This window comes from Pezoporus occidentalis, unplaced genomic scaffold, assembly GCF_034315485.1.
Source record: "Pezoporus occidentalis ecotype Australia unplaced genomic scaffold, CSIRO_AGI_Poc_V1 ctg133, whole genome shotgun sequence".
NCBI classification, from domain to species: Eukaryota; Metazoa; Chordata; class Aves; order Psittaciformes; family Psittacidae; genus Pezoporus; species Pezoporus occidentalis.
This window is the reverse complement of record NW_026913136.1, coordinates 2,565,217-2,589,664: the sequence shown is the minus strand read 5'-3', so window position 1 is coordinate 2,589,664 and position 24,448 is coordinate 2,565,217. Positions and strand designations below refer to the sequence as shown.

General features: G+C 38.4%; 1 protein-coding gene across 18 annotated transcripts in view; it reads right to left on the bottom strand.

Moving 5' to 3' along the window:
* The window catches only part of MPDZ (multiple PDZ domain crumbs cell polarity complex component), a 96,956-nt gene that overhangs the window by 10,015 nt on the left and 62,493 nt on the right, over positions 1 to 24,448 (bottom strand). For 8 of the 18 annotated variants that reach the window (XM_062609019.1, XM_062609018.1, XM_062609020.1 and 5 more), the window contains 17 exons: positions 23,257 to 23,367; positions 22,647 to 22,730; positions 19,736 to 19,837; positions 18,469 to 18,540; positions 15,567 to 15,729; positions 14,759 to 14,955; positions 12,704 to 12,795; positions 12,343 to 12,427; positions 11,916 to 11,996; positions 11,423 to 11,515; positions 11,222 to 11,296; positions 9,624 to 9,801; positions 7,140 to 7,285; positions 6,730 to 6,813; positions 6,437 to 6,630; positions 6,063 to 6,210; positions 2,907 to 2,993 (listed from right to left, as the gene is read on the bottom strand). In XM_062609019.1, the coding sequence (XP_062465003.1) occupies positions 2,907 to 2,993; positions 6,063 to 6,210; positions 6,437 to 6,630; positions 6,730 to 6,813; positions 7,140 to 7,285; positions 9,624 to 9,801; positions 11,222 to 11,296; positions 11,423 to 11,515; positions 11,916 to 11,996; positions 12,343 to 12,427; positions 12,704 to 12,795; positions 14,759 to 14,955; positions 15,567 to 15,729; positions 18,469 to 18,540; positions 19,736 to 19,837; positions 22,647 to 22,730; positions 23,257 to 23,367 (1,992 nt within the window). The remainder of the gene's footprint in view (positions 1 to 2,906; positions 2,994 to 6,062; positions 6,211 to 6,436; positions 6,631 to 6,729; positions 6,814 to 7,139; positions 7,286 to 9,623; positions 9,802 to 11,221; positions 11,297 to 11,422; positions 11,516 to 11,915; positions 11,997 to 12,342; positions 12,428 to 12,703; positions 12,796 to 14,758; positions 14,956 to 15,566; positions 15,730 to 18,468; positions 18,541 to 19,735; positions 19,838 to 22,646; positions 22,731 to 23,256; positions 23,368 to 24,448) is intronic. The other 10 variants (XM_062609031.1, XM_062609034.1, XM_062609035.1 and 7 more) reach the window with 7 other exon arrangements.

Genomic DNA, 24,448 nt, shown 5'->3' with positions numbered 1-24,448 from the left:
CTATTAACTCTTGCCCAGGTACCCTTTTTCCCCTGCAGGACAGGGTTTAAACAACTACCCTTTCCCTCAAATGAAACAACCTCCCCGGTCTGCCATTCTTCAAGCCCTAGCATGTTTCTCTTGGGCTTGTCCCCAACAGGCCCAGTTATCTCCCCTTCCCCCTTCCTCCCTAGTTTAAAGCCCTGTCAATGAGCCCTGCTAACTCCTGCCCCAGAAACCTTCTCGCCCTCTGGGACTGATGTATCCCACCTGCCACCAGCAAACCAGGTGTCTCATATAGCAGCCCATGATTGAAAAACCCAAACCCCTGCCTTTGGCACCAGTCCCGTAGCCATACATTAATCTGCAGTCTCTTCCCATTTATCTCTTCACCTTTGCTTGTAACAGGTATGGAGGCAAACACCACTTGCTCTCCAGACCCTCTAACCAGTCGTCCCAGGGCCCTGAAGTCTCTCTTCATTGCCCTTGGCCTGCTTGCAATAATTTCATCACTGCCAACCTGAAAAACCAGCAGCGGATAGTAGTCAGAGGGCTGCACGAGATCACAGAGTTTCCTTTTAACATCTCCAGTCCGAGCCCCAGGTAGGCAGCAGACTTCCCTGTGGGATGGACCAGGTCAACAAATGGGCCCTTCTGTTCCCCTCAGAAGGGAGTCACCCATTACAATTACTCTTCTTTTCTTCTTGGTTGAGGAAGTTCTAAGGCATGAGGGTGAGTGACAAGCCCTAGGTGACTTACTAGATGGGTCTACCCCTCCACCACCATTTACTTGACCCTGTAGTTCCAAGATCTCATACCTGTTACTCAAGGGCAACTGGGAGGAAGGAAGGGATTGTGAGGGTTTTTGCTTACCTCTCCGAGGAGGGACCTCCCTCCATACTTCCTTGTCCCTTAAGTTTACTCCTTCTGTCTGATGGTAGGAGGGAAGGGGATCTATCACTAGTTCAACCACTTCCCTCTGCCCCTGCCTTAGGGTGTGGCTCCACCAATCAACTTCACTTTCACACTCTCTGGTAGCTCTCAACCTTTCAATGCCCTCCCTCAGTTCAGACACCTGCTTTAGCAGGTCATCTACTTGCTGACACCCCACACAAGTGGTGTCACTAGCTCTCTCCGACACAAGTGCCAGGCTCAGGCATTCACTGCAGCCAGAGACCCGCACGGCCGCATGTCTGCAGGAAGGCTCGGTCTGGGTACCCACGTTATTCCTCACTACAGGTTTTGATCGAGTGGTGACCATGATCTACCTGGTCGATCGGTCCGTCTACGTCTCTCTGCACAACAAGCAGTCCTTCCTCCTCCTGCGCTCCAGGCGAGCCCTCTTGATCAGGCGGTCACCCCGCTCGCCTGCCCGCGCGAACTGCTGCGCGAGCTGCCTCCACCCGCTCCGGGTCGCCCGCGCTCCCTGCGCCGGTTTTTAACCGCTCACGGCTGCCGCCGAGCCCCCTGCTGGCTCCGCCCCCGGTGAGTCAGCTGCTCGCGAGAGCTGAGCTGCCGGCTCCTGGGCCAGTCCTGTTGAGGACTTGAGGCTCCCTCCTCAATGGCTTCTGTCGCTCTGCGTTGAGGCTCGTGGACGCTGATCTCTCCCCCCTCCACTCCGAAAAGCTTCAGACACCCAGTTAATAAAACTGTCACCCACGGCATTCAGTGGATTCTGCTGTATTTTACTTTTTCTGTGCCTAGCTAAAGCTGACACAGTGAACCTCCACGTATTTCTTGATGACTCTAGAGGGCTGCTTGTTTGAAACATCATTTGACCAACAGAGACTGCATATATACAACCCCCATGAAATGCTTCGAACCACTGCTTTTGAGGGTCACACTATGACCCTATATTTGCACCTTCTACAACCTCACTAAGACCACCTAGAGCAAAAGTCAGCAACAATTATCAAGGTAGGGACAGAATATACAAGATGGATCTTTATATATCCTCATGTGTATCTCATGTTCACCCACTGCACCAGCTAAAACTAAGATTAGGCTCTCCACTCAGTTTAAACTGCACAATTCCCAGACAGATTTTCACTATACCAGCATAGCAATGTAAAGGAACAACATGGCTCCCAGTGAGACTGGTTTGTTGACTGGTACAGACTCTTTGAAACATTAGCTTCTTCTTACTTAAGTACTTACAATTATGACCACTCAGAGCCGGCATGTTTTCATCTTGACTGGCACTACCCATTTTGAAGAGAGCCTGACATTTCAGTCTTATCCAGTCTTAACCTGCTCACTTGAAACTGTTATGATTTGTCTTCAAACTATTTCTTTTCAGTAACTGATGATCTGCATACCCAGCTTATAACCAGAGAAATTCCTAAGGTAACTTGTGAGCTGTCAGAAATACAGCCCTGCTGAGGATAATTACAGTATGAGCTGCTACCACATATATGATGCACATTCAAATGCAGAAACTGATGCAAGTTGGAACACTCCACCATGAGACCAGTAATAAAATAAATGAACTTGAGAGAAGTCTGGTGACAAGGGTGCAGGTTACCTGCTCCTGATGACAAAGGTTATGGTAAGAAGATGCAAAGAATGAAGAAATTAATTAAATTTACTGAAACAATACTGCACTGCATACCAAGCTCTCCTAAAGTAACAAAGAAGTTAAAAGTTGACTCCCAATTTCTTGTGGTATTGATAGAATCATAGCTATTTCTGCTTCTCAGGCTGGAACCATAAAAATCAGACTAGGCAACACAGCAAAACCATTTCTGGATTACACTTTTGGCTAGATCACGTCTCTAACAGATACAATATGCTAAAGTAAACAGATACAAACTACTTTTTTTCATCTTGGATCAGTAAGTGGAAAATCATTGTCACCATAAACCCAATTATTTTTATTTGCTTTCATATTTAACTATTGTTTCTTCCAAACTGAACAGTTAACATACCTGGCTGCTCTGGGATGTTCTCCTCTCGGAATGGAATGGACCAGCTTTTATTCTTCCGACCTCTAGTCTTACCATACCTAGAGAACACTAAAGAACCAGTCACTTATAACACATCTCCCATGCGTACAACATTAAGGACTATGACAGTATTTAACTCACTCATTAGATGGTAGAAGAAAAAAAAAAAAAAAAAAAATGGTTGGAGAGGAAAATAATGGGCTACCAGCCCTGCAGTGAACTCTGACCAGATAGAGACACAGAAATGAAGTACAGTGTGATATTCAATACTGAGCAGGGTACTTTCTGGATTAATCAGTATTACAATACAGATGTGAAAATTTCCCAAGAAGACTAATTCTGTTACCTTCCACTTAATAGGGAGTAGTTTTGGATTCTCAACTGTAATGTTAACATATATTTTCAAGATGGCATTTTTCAAGGAATAGTGAAATTAACTATTTTCACAGTAAGCACTAAAAATAGTAAAATACCTGAAAGCATTAATCGTTACTTCTGTTAATATGACTAAGAACATGGAATTTAAACTGGTAGGTAGTAATCTCTCTCCCAGTCTTGAAATTATCTGTTATTCTGGACCCATACCAATGTAACTAAAGAAATTTTGGGCAGGTGGTTTTCCCAACATCTATACGTAGTTCACATGGCCCTTCTGCATCTGACTCCCAGAAGGAAGCTGGGTGATATGGATTGTTTGCGCATTGGAAAATCCTTCCACTGCTCTTTAAGCTTTTTATTACGACATTAGGTTTTTACATCTCTGCATAAAATGCATGCCCCAGAAGAAAATCCACCCTGCAATGAAATATTTAGAAACCAAGATATTAGGCTGACTTTGGAAACAGATACATTATCCCAAACAATATTTAGAAAAGTGAACTTCCAAAATAACACAAGTAGTGTCAATAGAAAGCTACCCATCTGTAACATGCTCAATACAAAAATTTCAAAGTTTTGTTGCTATTTTGCTTTCCTTTCTTTCTTCCACTGCGAAACTGTTAGTACAAATACCTGTATCCAAATAATTCAGTATTACCTAAGTTTGCCTTTATTTATCATGTTTTAGATGTATTAAACTAAGAGAGGTTCATATATTTGCCAGAAAATCCACTTTAAGTAACAAATCAATAGGCAGGACATGTCCATTCAAACAGGGTTTCCATACCTCATATCCTATTGCTATTCTTTTAGGAGTGACACTAAAAGGCTTATTACTAAAGTGCTCTTCATTTTTTAAATAACATTGACTTCACTATGTCCTGGGAAAAACCTGATCAAAGCTCAGGCAAAACCATTCTTTCCTGCTTATATTAAACCACATGGACAACTCTTATCCAAAATGGAAAATTGAGGAAGTAGCCTACATACCTAAAACTACCACATCCTCCCATAAAATGCAAACCCACAAATGAGATTTTAAAGTTATAATGTGTCAAAGTGGGAGATAATACTTTCCAACAGAACCTGTGAATACATCAGTTCACATTTAGTTTTATTACAGGTTACTCCCTGTTCCTGAAATCTCCCATTTGATGAATCCCTAAGATAAAAGAGGGGGGAAAAAGTGATCAGATTTTCATTTTTTTATAGATACTTAAAGAAACAGTGCAAGAATGAGTAGAATTCTCAGCCTGGCAACACCTTCGAGTGGTCTCATGCTACTTAAAATATCTTAGGATTTTCCAAATATTATAAATAATTTTGTGGCAAAATACATTTCAGTCCATTCAAGACCATTCACTCCCATGATCTCATGAATGAAACAGAAAACCAACACCTGAAATAAAAATGGAAAATGCCCATATGTGAGCGATTGTGCTTTATTCCATTTATATTATGAGAATAAAACAGAATCATTAAGAATAATGTATCTGAGATGTTTTTAAAGACCCGTTCCTCAGATCTAGGGCAATTAATTACAAGTAGTACTGAGTGGGATGAAATATTTAATACATGAATATAAGAATGACAGGTGGGAAATAAGACTCTTCAATTAGATAGTTCAAAATGCGTGCCAAAATCAAACTTTCCACATACATGTCAAAAATGGCATTTTAATTTAGAAGAAATGTAAAAGTGAAGCATATGAAGAAGAAATACACTGTCCTTAGATAAAGTATCAGGTATACCATTACACCAGAAGAGCCTATTAATGAGTTCACTGTCAGAACAGAGATCTGGCATTCTCACTTACAGGCTAATGCTGAAAATACGGAAGAATTGCTCCTAGCTCCCCTTTCTATTATCCTTTCCCCTCAAAAAAAAGGTCGAGGAACTGTTCAAGATCTAGAAAACTATATCTTTGAATGCTGAGTGCAAAGAATCATGATTGTGTGTCCATGTAATCCAAGAGTCAGCCATGAGTAGTGGCTGTTAATTTTTTTTTCCAGTGGAACGGTTTTCTATTGGAAAATGCTGACTCAATTGAATCCTTACCATGCAACAGGAATGATTCAAAACCCTGGATGGAAATAGATGAGCTAGCTGACCAGCTGGACTTCCTGCCAGGAAACATATATCTGACTTCATTCTGATTTCTAAATTGCAGGAGGACATCAGAAACACAAAATTTATTGAGAACAGAAAATCTGGTAGCTGCAGACAGGAATTTATACTTAAACTATCTTTGTGAGAAAGCAGTTTCTTATACTAGATGCTTTGGTCACTGGAAAACTCATTATATTATTTAATGGATGTAAGGTAAGCCCTGGATGTCCCAAAAAAAAAGAAAAAAGATGAACATTGTCAACTATCAAAGTAATCACTTTTTGGCACCGATACTGTGATGAATTTTCCATCATTTAAAATCAGCTCTGTGTACCTCTCTGAAAATGTGAGACAGTTAACCAGCTATCAGTTTGTTGGAAAAAATACAGGTTAGGTTTTAGGTTGTTCTAGGTACTGGTCTTCTGTTGTCTTATAAACATATGACATTTTGCACCACCACTACTTCCATTTTCATCAGGCAAAATATCAAAATCTTAATGCTTTAGACTACAGGAAGCTTAAGTTTGGATCCACAGGTGATTCTCACTGGTATTTCAATAGCAATCTGAACTCAGTCTGAACAAAACTAAATCTTTCAAAATATCTGGATGACAATTCTTCACTTTTATCCACCTTCTCTTTTCCCAATACCTTTAGCAAAGCTGCAACAGCCTCCTGGTTAGCATTTCGAACATCCTCTCCATTCACTGTCAGTATCTGGTCTCCTTGCATCAATCTTCCATCTGCATCTGCTATTCCTCCTTTGACGATGTCTGACACAAACACCCCTGTATCATTTCTGCAAATACACACATGGAGTTTGCATTACAGCATTCTTTGAGGCCTATTTTTATGTCTCAGTTTTCTATTGAGTAATGTTGCACTAGCTCCTCTAGAATGGCTATATAGCTTAAGCACAAAAATTACAGATATGGCCTTCAAGCCCACAGGATCTAAGCGCCTTGCTGAGTATGCTGAGCATACCCAGCAAGTTCCAGATATTGACTCTCCAGGTACATTCATACCTTTTCCCAACAATACTCAGCCCAAGGCCTTTGCCAGGCTTCTTCTGGAGCTCTATATTGAGTATGTCATACATGTCTTCTTCCTTGTACTGGGCCTCGTCTCTGTATACAGTCAGACGAACTTTTTGGGGAGTCTGTCGGAGGACATTTATCGCTTCATCATGTGTGGCGTTCCTGAGGTCAATTCCGTTCACCTGCAGTGAAAACATACAAAGTGTGCAGGACCTTTCAGCAGACAAACAAAAGATGCCTAGGTAGCAAATGATAGCAAGTGATCAAAGAAATCACTGCACCTCTAATATCTGATCCCCAGCCCACAGTCTCCCATCTTTAGATGCTGCTCCTTCTTCATATACTTCGTGGATTATAATTGCTCCCTGTGAATGCATAAAACAAAAATAAATTGCCTGTTGAAAAAACATGCCCTTACTTTGAACCAAGAGCAACTGAAAATTCCTACTATAATTCATCAGTGATAAACAGAACAGTCAGATGTATGATAAACAGATCACCAAAATATTAAAGGAGGTAAGTTATTCTTTCAATTTTAAAAGACCTTTCCCTCTCTTCTGCCCCCCAACTGGTATTTTTGTTATCTTTCTATAAATGCTAGAGAAACAGATGAAGAAAAAATCTTTTATCAGACATTTTAATTTCATTATTGTTATTTCATTTCAGTGACAAATGTATTTTTACAACCAACCAGCAAAGTGTCTGCTCCTCCAACAATGCTAAGACCAAGACCAGTCCGCCCTTTGGAGATATCGATGGTTGTTTCACATCCAGGAATGATAGGACAAGTAGCTGGGTCAGAGACTAATGTGGCTGGAGTTGACGATCTGCTTGTGTCTGAAACAATTAAACATCCTCGTTACAGTAAGATGGCTTGGTATTAGAAAAGTGACTTTAAACCAGCATTTTGAAAGCCCACTGACAGCTATACAGCAAGAGCTGAATAGATGACCTACAAAGAAGGATGATGCCAGCTCTCTGCTCCCCTCAGACAAGCACTGCCCTGTAGTTTAAGTCACAACTGTCCAATTTTTATACCACCAAGTATCTAGATCACAGTCTGGATAGCCAAAAGAAGCTATTGTACACAACAGTTTCTATTTAGGACACAAATTAAACACCAGTACTAGCAACTATGTAATGTAGACCAGAGACAAATGAGGTACATAATATGTATTAAAAACATGAACTCAGGGATGTCAGCCCTGCACTTTTGTCTTATGTTAAGTCAAGGTCCATCTAACTAAATATTTCATCTCAGACAATGAGATGAATAAGAAAGATTGTTAAGTATGAATCAACTGTAGTGATATTTCACAAATCCATGATCAAGTCAAATGCTTTATACAATCACTATTTAGTGGCATTCGAAAAGAAATTTTAACTGACACATCTTTTGGAAGCTGTAAATTTTGTGGTCCAAATATTTGTTCTCAGTGCAAGTATTTATGCAGCAATTTATCTGTAAATTCAGTATCTCTGGTCTGTCAGAAATGGGTCATTGCTTTAGCATTTTAGTCCCTTTGTACCCTTCACAGGAAAAAAAAAAAAAAAAGAAAAACTAAAAATAATAGGGGGGGATATTGTGTTGCAACTAAAGGAAAGAATCAGCAATAGAAATGTCTGGGATATTCAGATTATCTCTGCTACTTATGTCCCCTGTGCTTGAAAGAAACACCAAAATTACTTTTTTTTTCCAAAAGGTAGAAACAGGTATCTAAATCCTTTTGAGGCACTTTAAAAGGCACTAATTAAAGGAAGTTCCACTGAAACTAAGAAAGGACTTGACCATTCAAGTATATGGCTTTATGTTAGACAAATACTTAGGTATCATGTGAGCAATGGGTCCTGCAGGAAAAGTAAGCCTTGGCCTCTGAAGGGGACCAGGAAGCCAGTTAAGACTCTTTAAGGATAAAGCTTCTGTGCAAGTATAGAACAGGTTACTCTACTGCTCTGTTACACAAGTTCTTTGTGTATATGATGACTTCATGCTTAGTTCGAGCTAAGTACAGGAGTCAAGGCTAAAGTATAGTACTTCTGTCCAGAACACATAAAATGCATACGAAATACGTGAACTGAAGAACTGGACTGGAGTCTGGGTATGAAAAATGGACCTCACCTAGACAGCTGCACCAGTACTAGGCCAAAAAATTGCCTACATAGTGCTACTGGAAAAAACAAATTGGGGTACTAGAAATCAAACCAACAGGGGAAAAAATCACTAGAGATGAGTTGCTTATTTAGAAGGAGGCTGTTAAGAGAAAACAAGGTGCAGAGGCAGCAAAAACGTGGGCCTGGTAAAAGGAAGCAGGAAAATAAATTGTAAAATCAGGTGGAGAATAAAGAGGAGGGAGATCTTCCAACAGTTGGGTTGTGGATGCCTGTAAATGGCAGTGAAGCCAAACTGCAATCACAAATCCCCAAGATGCTGGAGGGAGCACTGCCAAAATCTCCATCAGGTCTTTATCCCTAAGACTTGCTGTGGCAGGCTAGAGATGGAAGGAATAGACTTGGACAAAGCAATAGATTTCACCCCAAAACTAAATGCAGAAGAGAAGACAACAGAATTATTACTTACCAGGTCTCCTGCAGGTTCTTTATAGTAGTATAACTGCATATCTATACTACTGCTTGTAATAAGCAATAGAAACACGACTTAGTAATACTTCCAGTGATGTACATATAAACTGTGATATGTGCACAATTAGGTTATTATCAGCTTCTTAGTAGTGTAGTGCTTAACTGATAGCTATCATCAATCAGACATCTTGATTCTCCATTCTAAAGGGGGAGAGTCAAATATGGATAGTTATAACTGGCAAGACAGTCTCAACCATTCCCCTGTTCTAGGAAAGATGAGATGACTTTTCTCCCTCAGTAAAAGGAATGCCTCCCACTTAGTTTCAGACAACCACAATAGAGGCACCTGCTGTGCAGCCTTTGTGAGGGAGGAGGAAATTCACCCATCCTCCTGCCTCTGTAACAGGCCAGTGAGAACACAAGAGGCAGGTCTTTGGTGTGATGCCTCACTGCTTTTTTTAGATGGATTTGTAATTCAAAAGTACTAGAAAATGCAACTCAGAACACAGCTGAGAGCATACAAAAAGAGAGAACTTGTTTACAGGCTGGGTCTTTTTTTTTATGTCACAAGACAGACACGTAGGGAGAACCTTACTTTTCATGGCTTCTGGTTCTGGTGAGCTGGAAGAGGGAAGACTTGCTGGTGGCTGCATACTCCTCCTCTCTGCTGGGGCAGTACTGGGAGGAACTGGTGCTGCAGTCAGGCTATCTGTCTCCACTGAGTTGATTGTAAGCCTCACCATAGTTTTGGATGTCTTCAGCAGATTAATAAACTGAATGACAAAGAGAAAAGCTGGTGAAGAGTGTAACTGCACTGTTCAGTTATAAAACAAAATACAGCAGAAGAGTTGTTCTGCACACTGGAGCTACAAGTCACAATCCTGCAGGTTTTCTTGGTAGTGACCAAGACAAATATTAATGTTTTTTATAAGAAACAGCTATAGACAGAACTGTGGGCCAGTTAGCTGATGTTAATCAACTAGCTTCCTTGAAACTTCACCAAACTACCCCAGATGACAATGCGTTAGTCTTCAGATGGCTTCTTTGGACAATATACTATGTTTATAGCAATTATTAGAAAAATCGTAAAACTTATGTCTTTTAATGATTGGAGGTGCCTGGTTCTGATACCACAGAATTCAATGCCAAAACATCTACTGATTAAAATAAAAGTGCTACTGCCATCCTAGCTCCTTAATCAGACACACAGCTGGAAGAAAAATCTGAAAATATTACCTGAACTATGGGAGGGAGAGAAGGAACTAGGGTGTAACACAAAGTCTAGGTTAAAAGGATACTGAAAAACCTTTAAAATCAACTACCATCTCACAAAAAAGACACCAAATCCTCCTGAGATTTTACGTTTCAGTAGAAGTATTTTCAGAAATTACCTACTTAGTCTTTCTGTCTCATCTCTTAAAGCCTACTTACTTCCCTGCAGACAACTTCACTATCTCTTACTCACTCCTTCTGAGACAGCAGTGCATCCAAGAGTAAGATGAATGCTCTCCTAATTCCCCTTTTAACAAATAGAAAGTAATCTTCTCATGACAAAAGAGTGACTTTTCTTTGTAGCAAGGCAGAAGCTAGCAAAATGCTCTCCTTGATTCACAGAGAACTCAAACTGAGTGTGTAGAGACAGAAATAATCTTGTTATTTAGGAAAGGAGATTGTTTTTTCCAAAGGGCTGGATTATCAGGCCTGGAATACAATGAGGCCATTATTACAGACACTCCCCACATATAAGCACAGTTCACGATCTGTTTACCACTGATGTAACTCACCCACGTAAATTTACAGGTATTAATTTTTGCTGGTTCTAATACCTTCGAAGTTGAGCAGCTATGAAAAAATCATTATTGAGCAATAGTTCATGGCTTTCTCTCACAGCTAAGTGCCTCTCAATCACCAGACATGGACCACAGGGAAAACAAAAATCACAACTGTAGCACAGAGATAGATGATTCATGTAGTGCATTAATGTAAAATAGCAGCTGAGCTTTAAATTCAGGCTTTAGCTAGTTCTGCAGTAGTTTCCTTATCCAGATAATGCCTGCAGAACTTTTTTTTTTTCAGCCAGCTTTGAAAATGAACAGAGTATAGCCACAAAAACCTCACTCTTTGTTTAACACACAGTCACCTTCTACATTAAGGGGTGTGATTTCTGCAACATTCCTGACAGTTCAGAATCACCTTTTCTACTGGATATCCCACAACAATTTCATCATCCACTGCCAGGATCCGATCTCCAACTTTGATTCGTCCATCCTGGAAAAAAACATAGAATGAAAACTTTGAGCTCTGGATGCTACTTCAAAAGACATTTTTCATTCTTTATGGATTTTAAATGTTTAGATTTTAAATGTTTTATGTGGATTTTAAATGTTCTCACACCTTTGCTGCTGCACCATGATCTGTTAAACTCTTAATAACTACTCCATGAATTGTGTCGTCTTCACTAATGGCAATTCCAAAGCCTCCTTGATCCTGGGGCAAATAGAAAAAAGCAAATGGTTAGGTACTGCATTTATCAAAATATAAGAATATACATTCACTAAATAATATGCCAGTTAACTTACTTTGAACAACAATAGCAATGATTTTACCTGAGGCTCCACCACCAGCTGGTTAACAAAAGGTTTGCAAATAGGACAAGTGGTGACTTCTTCAGAGACACAGAGCAACTCGCGAATTTATGTGAATTTAAAGAGACTCATGAGGTTGCCAAAGTCATTATGTCAGGAAAACTTTGGGGTCCGTTCACAAAAGACCTTTAGAAACCTCTTCTGACTTCCAGTAAGTTTGTTTGCCATAAGAAAGTCCATTACAAAAAAGCAAGCTAGTGCATAGAAATATGGCTGATGTAAATTTAATTTTCAGCATATACCTTAGGGAGCTCCACATACTGAATGTTTTTACAGGAACTGAAGTCAGAACAAGCACTGGAGTCTGCAGCAGTGATATCAATCTAGTAGAAAATGGAAACATAACTGTGAGCAATAATATTCAATATTTTGCCATCAAAATAAAGTAGCACACAAACGTTTAAAGTGGGTCTGGTTATTTTCTGGATTCATTAAAACTGCTGTAACTGTATTCATGGAAATATTAGATTCACTTCATAGTTTAGACGAATATAAAATAGAACAGAATTGAGCACAGCTGTACTAAATTTAGCAGGTTTACTAAAACCTCATTTATTTTTCCCTTGGATTTCTTTTTATTTTGTAGTATTTGCCAAGCAAAGAGGGCAATCCCCTATCCAGAACAATATTAATATCTTAGTCAATGAGAGAAACAAAAATTTACTTTACCTCTGGAAGAGTCCCTGAGGTACACTGTGAAGCCTCTACTGACTTTGCAGGGCAAACAGCCATCTGACTTACTGCATCTTTATTTCTACAATAGATTTAGTTAAGAAATGTAGTGAGAACGTAGTAATACAGCAGCATATTTCTTAGAACAAGTTTAAGTCTAGTGCTTTCCTTTATTTCTGGCACTCACATTGCAAATATCGAAACCAGAAAACACAAGACACATTTAACAACTACCAAGAACTGGGTTCAAAAGGATAACTACCTTAACCAAAATGAAAACTAAACCAGAAATACTCTGTGCAAAATTTGAGAATATTAAAAATAAACCTTTTTAGGCAGATCTTTAACCAGAACTTACCTGATAAAGATTATTTTTACTTTAGATGGTGCACACTTGATTATTGAGGAAGCATTCTGATGAGTCCTTCCATAGAGTATTTGCCCATTTATCTACATAAAGAAAGGCAGCAATTATTTCCGCAAATATTTTAATTCACTTATTTTTTAAGCTTTAAATAAATCCATTATCCCACATCACTAAAGAAGCAATTATATTGAAATAGCAGAGTATATTGTGTGCAGTTTTTACTCCCTTCTTCCAGCATAAAATTCCTTACAGTTTGACTTCAGACTAACACTGTCACAGTGCTAAAAATGTCATTGTCTGAGTTATACCAGGTTGACTTGGCACTTCAACTATTTCCACTTGCCATTGATCACCTCATGACTGATGTAGTGGTAAAGCAGGGCCATGGGAAATTCTAACCGTAACAAATAAATGGATCGCTTATACCCAGCAATGAGATATTATTTACCAAATCTCAGCTCTGAGCTAGTCACTTTATACAGGAGTCTGAACATTTGTGCATTTACAATGTGAAGGTCTGATGTGACAATCATTGTCTTCATTTGACAGAGTAGACTCACTGAAACCCCTTGAAGCTTAGATATGATTCAAGCTATCATCAAATTCACTTACATTTTTTTTTAAGTTGCATTTCTTAGAAATAGAAAACTACAGTGCAGAATTCCACTCTAGGAAATGGGAAATGATTAGAAAAGGACAGTTTGGACCTACACAAAGGGAAAATAATGCAACACGTACTGAGTTAGTACTAATAGAAGCAAAGTAGTGGCAAACAGTGAGCAACAGATGCAAGACACTGAACTGAGGGTTGAAGCTGTGTCCACCAGGCACAGCCACAGGGATACTGAGTCTTGTGATCTACACTGGAGGTGACAATTCAGTGTTTGACATGGGCTTGTGAAGAACCAGGTAAGGCTGTCTGCTGGCAGATGGAGCATGGCCTACCACAGCTGAGGGACAGCTACTTGGGAACATAAGGAGCAAGCTCAGATGTCTCCTCTCAGAGGAGGTTGAGACAATCTCTTGGCATCAGGTTTACAGCGTAGACAGCAAGAAATCACATGAGAGCAGACTCAGACAGACATGTTTCAGTGGGTCCAGAGGATACTCAGTATCTGCAACATCAAGGTTTAAAACAAAACCATATCCATTTAACTGATTCAAGAGAGCCATCTAGCAAGTAACACTGGACCCTGTAGCTATTAGGTCCCTCCATGAGACTGGGTCCACAGCACCACAAATCTCTTATTTTGACTCCTAGTCTGCAACTGCCAACTTACATTGTTTACACTCTCTGTGTCTCCCTCAAGCTTTGCTCAGTCTCACCACTGCCTCCCTGTACCATCTTCCCAGCACAAGCTCTAACACCTCCACGCACAGTTCTGAAGTTACACAAAGCACTTCTGTGAGGTAATGTTACCTACTGCTACCAGAAAGCATCAGAAAAGCTATAGCAGAGAATACATCTGCAACTATCATCAGCTGAACTGTGGTAATATAAAAATGGACTTTATGCTCATATACATATTGGGAATACACTTTCAGTGGTTAGGTCTGTCCATAAGGCCACTAGTAAACAGCTCCAAAGTGTCCTGAAATAAAAGTCCATAATACAGATGGATATGTTCCTGTTTCTACAATTTAAATTCCACTGTATATGTTATACAATATAAAAATATTCTGCCATCATACTTCCAGGAGACAGAGAAGTAATTGGAAAGTCTGGAACACTCCACAGATGCAGGACTAATGGACTTTTAATTATTTTCCATGGTCTGCAATATATTGCCCTTCCATGCATGTCCATAACCCAGAAACTGTTGTCATCCCTCATTTTTGTCCATTTTAAAAGCACATGTATTAGTACTACTATAACCAAATGCAACTGTCTGGCAAACAATGGAATGAAAATCTGGTAGCATTGTGATGTCAACTTGGATAACTTGGGGGATTTCAAAGCCCACTGAGGAACATCCACCCTGCAGCAAGAATCAAATATTTTAATGCATTTTAAGTTGGATTTCAGTAGAAATTGCAAAAACTCACCTCTAGTAACTCATCTGCAATCTTTAACCTGCCATCTTTGCCAGCTGCTCCATTTGGATCAATTCCCACTATAAAGACACTCATCCTGGATCGGTCTTTGTTACCAGCAAGACTAAGTCCCAGACCTGTTCTTCCTTTTTCCAGTTCAATCATGTGCAGCTCCCCGGGCAGACTTCCATAGCGCTGCACAGTCTTTTCTAAATGTAAAAGTGTGGGCAGCAGAAGTTGGATTTATATTGGAGAGGTTCACAAGTCACCTACAGAGTCAAGATCAGTGTCCAGTGGGCAGTATCTTATAGAAGAATACCAAACTGATAGAGAAAATTTTAAGTGCACACCACACTTTCTTTTAAGCTAAGCCTTAGGTGACTTGCAACAATACTTCTAGTTCCTTGTTTTCCTTCTAACTTCAGAAAAGATTAAAACCTCCCTTAAAAAAATAAATTAACAAAAAAATGCAATTATCTTCCCTCCAGTAACAATTTCAAGTAACAAAAGCTATCACACCAATTACTGCCATCAGTTACCTGAAGTACACTGAAAATCTTCAAGGCACCCTGCATGTGAAACAATGAATTTGGATGATGAAGGAAAACAGAGATTGGAATGCAATGAAGACAAACAAATTACTTTTATATTTCATTACGTGTATCTGACCAAGCACAGCTGAAAACTGACAGGCACACTTAACACCCAAAACGGAAAGCACATAAAATGAAGTAGTTCAAACTGGATCCCCCCGTATCTTCTGCTACAGTGCTATTTCAACACTGAGCATTTAAAACACTGTCATATAGGATAAACTTACTCCAGCTGTAACCAAACTCATCCTCCTTATCCCCATCCTCTGGGACTCTGCTAGAAGATGGCTGTGCAATATCACAGCTCATTCCTGAAAATGCTGAAGGTGGGGGCACAGGCAAGTTACACAGTGAAGTCTTTTCTGGTTCTAAATCAGACTGACCAAATACCTGTGGAAAATAAGAAAAACACAGAGATTAAGCAGATGCAGACTCTGTGTAGGGCAAACTAGTATACAAAAATGTCAAATGGCAATGACTATGGCTTTGAAGTTTAAATACCAAGCAGCTAGAATTCTAAATTAGTAATACGGCACAGAAAGGCTGCAAGAGATCAAAGATGGAAACAAACACCAGGCAAGGCAAGAGATAACATCACTCCAAAATGTATTCAGAAGCAAACAGACCTCACAATAAAAGCCCAATTCAGTAAAGTTTTATGTGCCACTTTACATTTCACAAAAAATCTCTAATGAAGACTCAATTTTTTTTTTTAATGCCATATCTGTAAGAGACTTCTACTTAATTTTATTTTTAAAAGCTACTGCACATAATTTTTTCCTATCATATGCTTTGGAAGCCAAATAGGAGGAAAGGGAAAGGAAACAAAGAACTTGGTGCTTTCAAAAAATGCCCTCAGAAAAAGAGAAAATAACTGGCATATTAAGTGAAAGGACAATTTAAAAATAAAAGGAACAGAAAATATCTGAACTTTTTCAGTCTTATTTACTGGTTTCCTACAAGCTGCATGGGGGAGATCAAACAAAGGAGGATACAGATTAAATCGTGAAGGAGACAAATACTTTTGGTCTTCATGCACATGGTCTATCCATATTCACAAAAAGTTTAAAAATGTTACTACATGACTACTGCAATATAATGGTTAAACACCCAAATCCAGAATCTGGCAAGCCTCCATTCAAGTCAGTTCCCTGAGGAATAGGAGTCTGATTAGGGATTTGGCTAAGGGTTTGTAATTTATATCATTATGGCTTGCTCAGAGTAAACACGTAATATGAAACTTGCATCTGAGTATCATCGTTCTGAAGCCTATGCATATTCAAGAGACCAAGAGATTTTGATATCTGGCAGATCAGCAGCTGATGTAAAAACCAAAGACCTTAGTTGAAAACAAAGTATTTTTCTAACACTAGGATTTTCAGGTGTTGCTCCAGCTTCATAGGCCTGTTCTCATCATTTCAGCTTTCATTACGTCCATTAGCTTAAGTCTGAACATATGGTGTTTCTGGGTACTGAAAACACTGAGACTTCTTCACCAGAGGAAACAGTGAAATGGATAACAACATACACCTTGGGAAACTCCAATCTGCCTTAAATTAAAGGCATTGAAAAAAAAATAGAAGGTTACCAATTTAGTCACACCGAAATTTAAGGAAGGTCCCATCTCCCAAGGAAAATGAGTTACCTTCATTCTCTGTATACCTGAAAGATTTAAAGAAAATGCCTTATTTCTTATTTCCTTCTTATTTCCTTCATTCTGCTTCTGCCCGGGGAAAAAAAAAAAAAATAAAAATTCTTTTCATAGAATCACAGAATCATAGAATGGTTTGGTTTGGAAAGGACCTTAAGATCATCCAGTTCCAAGCCCCCATCATGGGCAGGGACACCTCACTCTAAGACCACGTCACCAAAGGCTCTGACCAGCCTGGTCTCAAACACTGCCAGGGATGGAGCATTCACCACTAAATTCAGGAACTTGTTCTAGGAGCTTAACTAAGAAGTCATTAAATGTCAAAAGTGTGATAAGTTTTAATACGGCACCCAAGCCAATCATTTTATAAAAAAAAGCATATAAATGCTATATGATTTTTTGTATCATATCAGTCACATTGATCTGTGCTTGAAATTTAAGGCAATGTCATCCAGCTCAGACGATACACTGCATCACAAAACTTCATGTAGGCATTATTTACAGTTTATGCAGGTTATACTCTAAAACATGCTAATCATTACAGGGCAGAAATAAACCCAACTAAAGCACCAAAATTCTAGCAAAGACATTATTACCCATCAGAATAAGAGCTGGATGGAAACGGTATTTAGTAACATTCACGGCAATTTTTCATAAATCAAAAATTCATGTATCCACCTTGGAGAGAATTTGGTGACAGACCTCTACATCAAGAAGGGGTGAAGGGGAGAGCAGTTCTAGAAACACAGATTTTTCAGAGTGCTTCCTGGAGTTTTAACTAGAAACCTACATTACATACATTAAAAAATGAGGAAATAGTGGGTGAGAGCAGAACAGATCAGCAGACCTTACAGTAGTCTCTGTGTTATAAAATGAAAATATACCACTTTAGCAGTACTCTTGGTGAGGATTTATGGCTGACAGATTAGCATTTATGAACTGCAGTCACCACGATCTGACAATAAAATGTTTCCTTCTGTACCTCTGTGCAAGAGTACACAAATCTGAACATGTCTGATGTTCAAGGAAATGCTGAAACCATAGTAAAAGCAAGCCTCCTTTGTGAGGAGTGTTAAAAGGGTGTTGCAATAGCATTCGGGTGGAGGGGACCATGTCCTGCCTTCAGAATACAGCCTGCCACGCATGCACCATCGCAACAGAGGCTGGCCCCAACAATTTGCACACACATAAGACTTTCGCTCCCTGAATCGGGCCACGCATGAAAAACCTAAAATGCTTGTAACTCATGAAATACTTTCAGTGGTCAATGGCACAGTATTTCATTTAAAATGCAAAGCACCAGACAGTGCATGAACCCATTTGGCTACCAGGGTCAGTGATCACAGCCAAGCAAATACCAGAAATGTGGAGCAGCATTTGCAACAAAGGAGGCACACACAGAGAAGAAATGTATCACAGGCCATGTACAATGTACAGCACACATACGGTGGGACCCACTCACTGGAATCAAGACAAACCTTGAATGGTGTGGGAGCAAAAGGGTTAGTTGGGGAACAACGGAAGGTAACCCTAATTGGATTCGATACCTCCTACAGTAACAGAAAACAGTAATCCACGTTATAGCACCTTTGGCAATACACAGCATTATTAATGAATAACTCATTATGGTTTCATTTTACTAACTTCAGCAACTTTATTAACTCATTTGTAAATGGACAAAAGTATTTTAGGGGTTACTAAGGACCCTGATTCAGCAAAGTTTCTTACTGTACATGAAGCTTAGTTCAGCAGAAGCGGACAGAGACAACAAAACACCATTCTTAATGTTAAAAAAGGAGCTATGCAGAACCTTCAAAAAATTATGTTTTCTCTACAAATATGTGCAATTTTTTTCAGAAATACTTTTGAAAATATAGAAAGCACAAGCCATCATTTACGTTACACTTTTACTCCTGTTCCTCAGAACTGTAGCAAGCACAAAGATTTCAAAAATACACATGCAATTATACACCACGTATCATAAATGCTTGTTATACATTCAATGTATTAGACAACATGAAAGAACAGACAAAGGGCACACTCACTCCCAAGATGTATAACCAGCTAGGAATTATTAATTCAGAAATGCATGCACATAAGAATGAAGCTTTTATTTATTACTGTGTTAGAGGTTAAGTCTGTTTCCAATATGAGTAACATGCAGTAAGCACTAACCACAGGAAACAACAAAAAAAAATTCTTTCATATTTCCAAAGATGTCAGCATCCTGTTTATGGTGCATTAAAATAATTTTAAAGAAGCAGAAGAAAAATATTTTCAGCATCACAAAATGAAAGCTGCCAGTGTTGTTTGGGGATTTTTTTTTTTTTTTCTAATGCAAAACCAAAAAGAGATATCAAACCTGGAAAGTCCTAACCACATGAAAAGAAAATGAAGTACGCAGCAGCAAAACACCTCACACTGATGAGAGAGTTACACTCAGATATCTTACATAAACCACAGAGTCTAATTTTGTAATTGAGAACCTAGTCCTTTGGTAGCTCTGATTATAACAGATTTAGTGGTTATGATTAATGGAGCTGGCTTTTTTTTCAACTTCTTCAGAACTTTCTATGTGCTGTGTGTCTGTGGCTTTTTAATTCATGACACAGAAATTCTACTCTCATCAGCACAGTATTTCAGCCAAAATGGTATAAAAGAATTTAAATGCAGACATACTAAGGGCAAAGAAGCACACATATAATGTTTGGTGAGTCAAAGGCAGACAGTGTGTCATCATCCAACCTTGCCAGTGTTGAACTGAGAAGAATCAGCAAACGGGTTAGTGCTGCTGAAGACAGCTGGCCTACAGAAGAGATTGTTCTGCGGGAAAGGCAGGGAAGGGTTCTAAAAGGTAAACATAATAGAAACTAAAGAAAGACATTTTTACATTTTTACATGAATCCTTACTGACTCACAAAACAACATGTATTTAGTTAGCTGTTTGTGCTATCCAGACAAAGTCTGCTTTCTGTACTTCGCTACAGACATCTGAAGGTAAGCAAAACTGTATTTGTTCAGTGTTTTCATCAGCTATGTTTAGAAGACCATAAACGAAAAGCCTCTTCCTAACTGTTCTAGCATACAAAGTGCATAAAGTGCAGAATTCAGCAGCCTAAATAATAAAAAAATTACTTCCTAATATTTTATATTTGTACTGTTTTGTCCAAGCATCTCAGCATATGGGATACTCTTATACATTAGTTAATTACAAAGTAGTGGTTTTCCCAATTAGAATAAACACAATTCTTTGTAATAATGCAGTAACTTCGTTTTATTTTGAAAACCACTGATTAATTCTCATTATTTGATTTACCTCCTGTGGTAACACACTGTCTCACAAAAGAGAAGGTTTAGTAATATTAGGCATGTCTAAACAGACTTCATATTTAATAACAACTTTTATAAATCACTTTTTACGTGTCTGCACGCATCTATAATTTTCTGAATTTATAGTTTAATGACACTAAATCCTCTAGTCTTCTCCTAGACCACATACATGAGTACAAGGAACTTCCTTATTGTTATTTAACACAAAATTAGTTTTTATATTTAGAAAAAATTAAAGGATTTTAAAATAATTAAAGTATTAATATTCCTTATGCAGCTTTTGTTCTGTATTCTGAGATGAGAACCTGTTTAATAAAGAGAGAACAGCTCTGATTTTTGCATAATATTTTGGAAATACTGTTCAATGCATACTTAAAAGTAATTTCTACACTGGGTGTATCCATCTGGCAATTAACCAAATGTTGTAGGACTCTAACACTGCTGGAAAACAAGAAGCATAGTAAACGGAAAGGAATGTGAAAAGTTTGCAGTATCAACTGATATGTTTACATTAATTTAATCCAGATACATGCTGCTGTTTAAAAATTATTTTAAAGCATTTTGTTTTCTTAAATGCTCCTAAAAATAGAAAATGCATCCCTAAACATTTGTTCTCAAATATCATTTTGGAAAAAAAAAATAATAAAAAAACTAAAAGAGTAATGTAATTTGGTAAGAACATATGTCTTGGTTCTACGGTATTTTCATCAATGACAAAGTAGAGCTGTGTGTGAATGGTTGCCCAGAGAGGTGGTGGATGCACCATCCCTGGAGACATTCAAGGCCAGGCTAGAAGTGGCTCTGGGCAACCTGATCTACTTGAAGACCTCCCTGCTCATTGCAGGGCGGTTGGACTAGATTTTCCAACCCAAACTATTCTATGATTCTACGAACAAGGTTTCTTCACTGGCGAGTCAAAGTTAACAGGCAGTTTCCCTATGAGATTTTCTGTTTACACATGCGATTCACATTTGATTTTTATTTTATAAAGGGAAGTTTAGGAAAAGTAATTTGCCAGTGTATTGACCCTGCTATATTTCATTTGTCATCTGCATAAGATTTTAAATTAAATCTTGGTAAAAATTTATGTAACTAAAATAACCATCACAAACATTTTGTATATAACCAGTGAAATCCCAGTAAAGAGAAAACAAAAGGTCAGCCACAGTAATTCAAAATCTTGCCTTTTGTATTTCATCATGATGGTATAGCACCTAAAATACTACTGCTAGCTCAAATTCGAATGCTTGAAACAGCACTGTTATTAATGTGCTATTAATGAACCGACTACCATGAGAAAGAAAAACCAAACAAAACAGAGCAAGGTTTAGCATGCTTTCTTAAAAAGTCTAGGACAGTAAAAAGCAAATGCTACAATAAAGGCTATTTTTTCCTGTTACTGGGTTATTGGGTTTTTGTGTTGTTTTGGGTTATTTCAAAACAAACCCTAAAATAACAGGATTTTTTTATATGTTATTTTTTTATTTAACTAACTTTTGTTCAGCATTTTAATATGTCCAGGATGCTGAAGTATCACAAACTAGGTAGCATTTCATATAGCACAGTGCTGTAACTCAACAAATTACCTGGGACCATAACCATTGTGATAGATTAATTCTTACTCAGAAATACCCAGAGCAGTGTCAGCATGAAATACAGATTTGATGAATAACTTCCTGCCAGAAAAACTATCAACTAGGTTTTCACAGTTTATTTGCATTTGGGCATTATTCTGGAGTACACTTAGGATCTCTTTACCAACTACAGAAGCCTAAATGAAAAAACAAAGGGAAAGAAACTGACTGGTTAGCAACACATCATTTGAAACTGACTGCCTTGCTAAATACATGGTGTTACCATATTAAATACAGCTACAGTGTGCAGGCAGCTAGCTATCTGGGTCACTGCACATGAATGAAGGCAGGAAATTCTCCTGTAAGATCTTATTATAAAAGTACAGATGCAAGTTTTGTAAGATGAAAACAATAAATATAATGCTATTTACAAAGATCACAAAGCAACACATGTACAGGGAGATCACTTGCAATGTTTCTGCTTACAGAGAAAGACGGGTTTGTCAATAAACAGCCAAGAAATAACCTACAAACTTAACAACTGAAGAATAATGAGAACAAAGAAATACAATTAAAAATAGCAAAGGAGCATTCTCTAAAGAAACGTAAGTAATGGAATCATTCCCATCCCAAACTGGCCTGAACATTGAGCAGTGGCAGCTTTGTTCACATCACAGCAAATGCAAAAGCCTTACTTTAGTATCTCGAGCATCAACAACCAACAGACAATAGAGCTTTTCATGCAACTTTACCTTAGATGACTGACGATAAAAGGGGTTAGTAATTTTCTGCCCACAGTGAGCAGAAGCTGAAGAAGGGCTATAAAGAGACTCTGGCTGGGGAACAAGAGTTATAAGACAACTAGTAAATAAACATGCAGCTTACACAGACTCTACAATGAGGAAGTTTAGTTTCTAGTGATGCAAGCAACTTATATTAAAACTCAGTAACTTTTGTCTGCAATGTCCATGCAGCTTAGTGATGGAAAACTTTCGTGTACTTCTACGTCCTTTCATTAATGTCCAATGAATTTTTTTAACAGGTGCTGTATTTCTGCATGCGTTCCTCGGCCATGCTGTCAATCTCTAAGAGCTGGGTTTATTAGACTCCTACTCTGCCCCCCAACAAATTATCTTTCTTGAGGCTTTTCAAAATAGTTTGAGGACGGCGTGCTGGAGGGCAATTCCAAATCCAAATCGATTTCATTCTAAATGGAAATAATACTTAAATCAAATATTTATTCCTATAATGGCTGAGATGGAACTTTAAGGATTAAATATCGCATTCCCAAACACCACCACCTTGAACACTGTTTTATCTATTACTATGTATTACATCTCTTTTCATATTCTTTATGCTTACCCTTGGTTTGCTTATAATGCTCTGTACCATAAAGACTACAGGATTGCCTGCCTTCCGTATGGCTTCCACAGCTTGTTCATGGCTGGCATCTCTGAGATCAATTCCATCCACCTGTAATTGGAAGGCCTCATCTTAAAATTGCAAAAAGCTACAAGAATCATGAGTGAGCTTTGTGTTTTGGTTAGGGAACTTTGACTAAAACCTAAGTCCAAACCTTTGTTACTGATGCAAAGGTTTCTAATGACTTAGCCTGAGGTCCCTCACACACAGGTTTGAGATTTCTAAGAGCACTGAAAGGACATCAAATAAATATTCTCCATGGTTTTAAAAACAGGATGTCAATGTTCTTGGTTCAGGCTCCATATGTTTTCCCACAAGCAACATAAGAGATATGATAATGTGATAAAGAAAGAGGAAATAAAATAATGTGAAGAAAGTGGTAGCATTTGCCAAATATTGGTTCCTGTAAATCCTATCTTGGAATAAGCTTCCTCCCAGGACATTATGAGATTTACAAACTGAAAATTGTTAGATGCTGGAGAATCTTTCATTATTGGGTATGACGTCAGTACACTGTACTTCCCCCCCCCCCCCTTTTTTTTTTCTTTTTTCCCCAAACACAGTAAGACAAGTTTAGCTACTAAACACTTTCCACAGAAGGTAAACTTTCAGGTCAGCTGAAAAGCTTTCTCTCTTCTAGAAGAAACAATTTACAAAGAATGATGAAAGACAAATTTTTGATTGGTTGTTTTTCTTCATTCCTTTGTATGCATTGATGTGTAAAACAGTTTGCCTTGCGATCCAAGTAAGAGCCATGTTATGGCGAGGGTAGCATCAGTAAAGCATTCTTATAGTGGCCATAATGAAAGCTAGAAGCTAATATATAGAAGTTATTTGTTAGTGGCAATTCTTGGACACAAAGTTATAGAATAAGGATTACCCCTACCTTTTTAATTGCTTAACTCTACCTTAAACTTAACCATCCAATGTAAATAAAAAGAGCACAAAACCAATCTGAGAGAGAAAATTCTACACCTACAAGGAACTGAAAAATTACACTAAGGCACTCTGACACTCCATGAGTGAAATACTGTATGCGCTAGTACAGAAAAGCTTTGATACACCACAGCTGGAGAAACTCAAATAATCCGTTCAGAAACAATCACATTAACAAAGTATTAGTTACTTAATT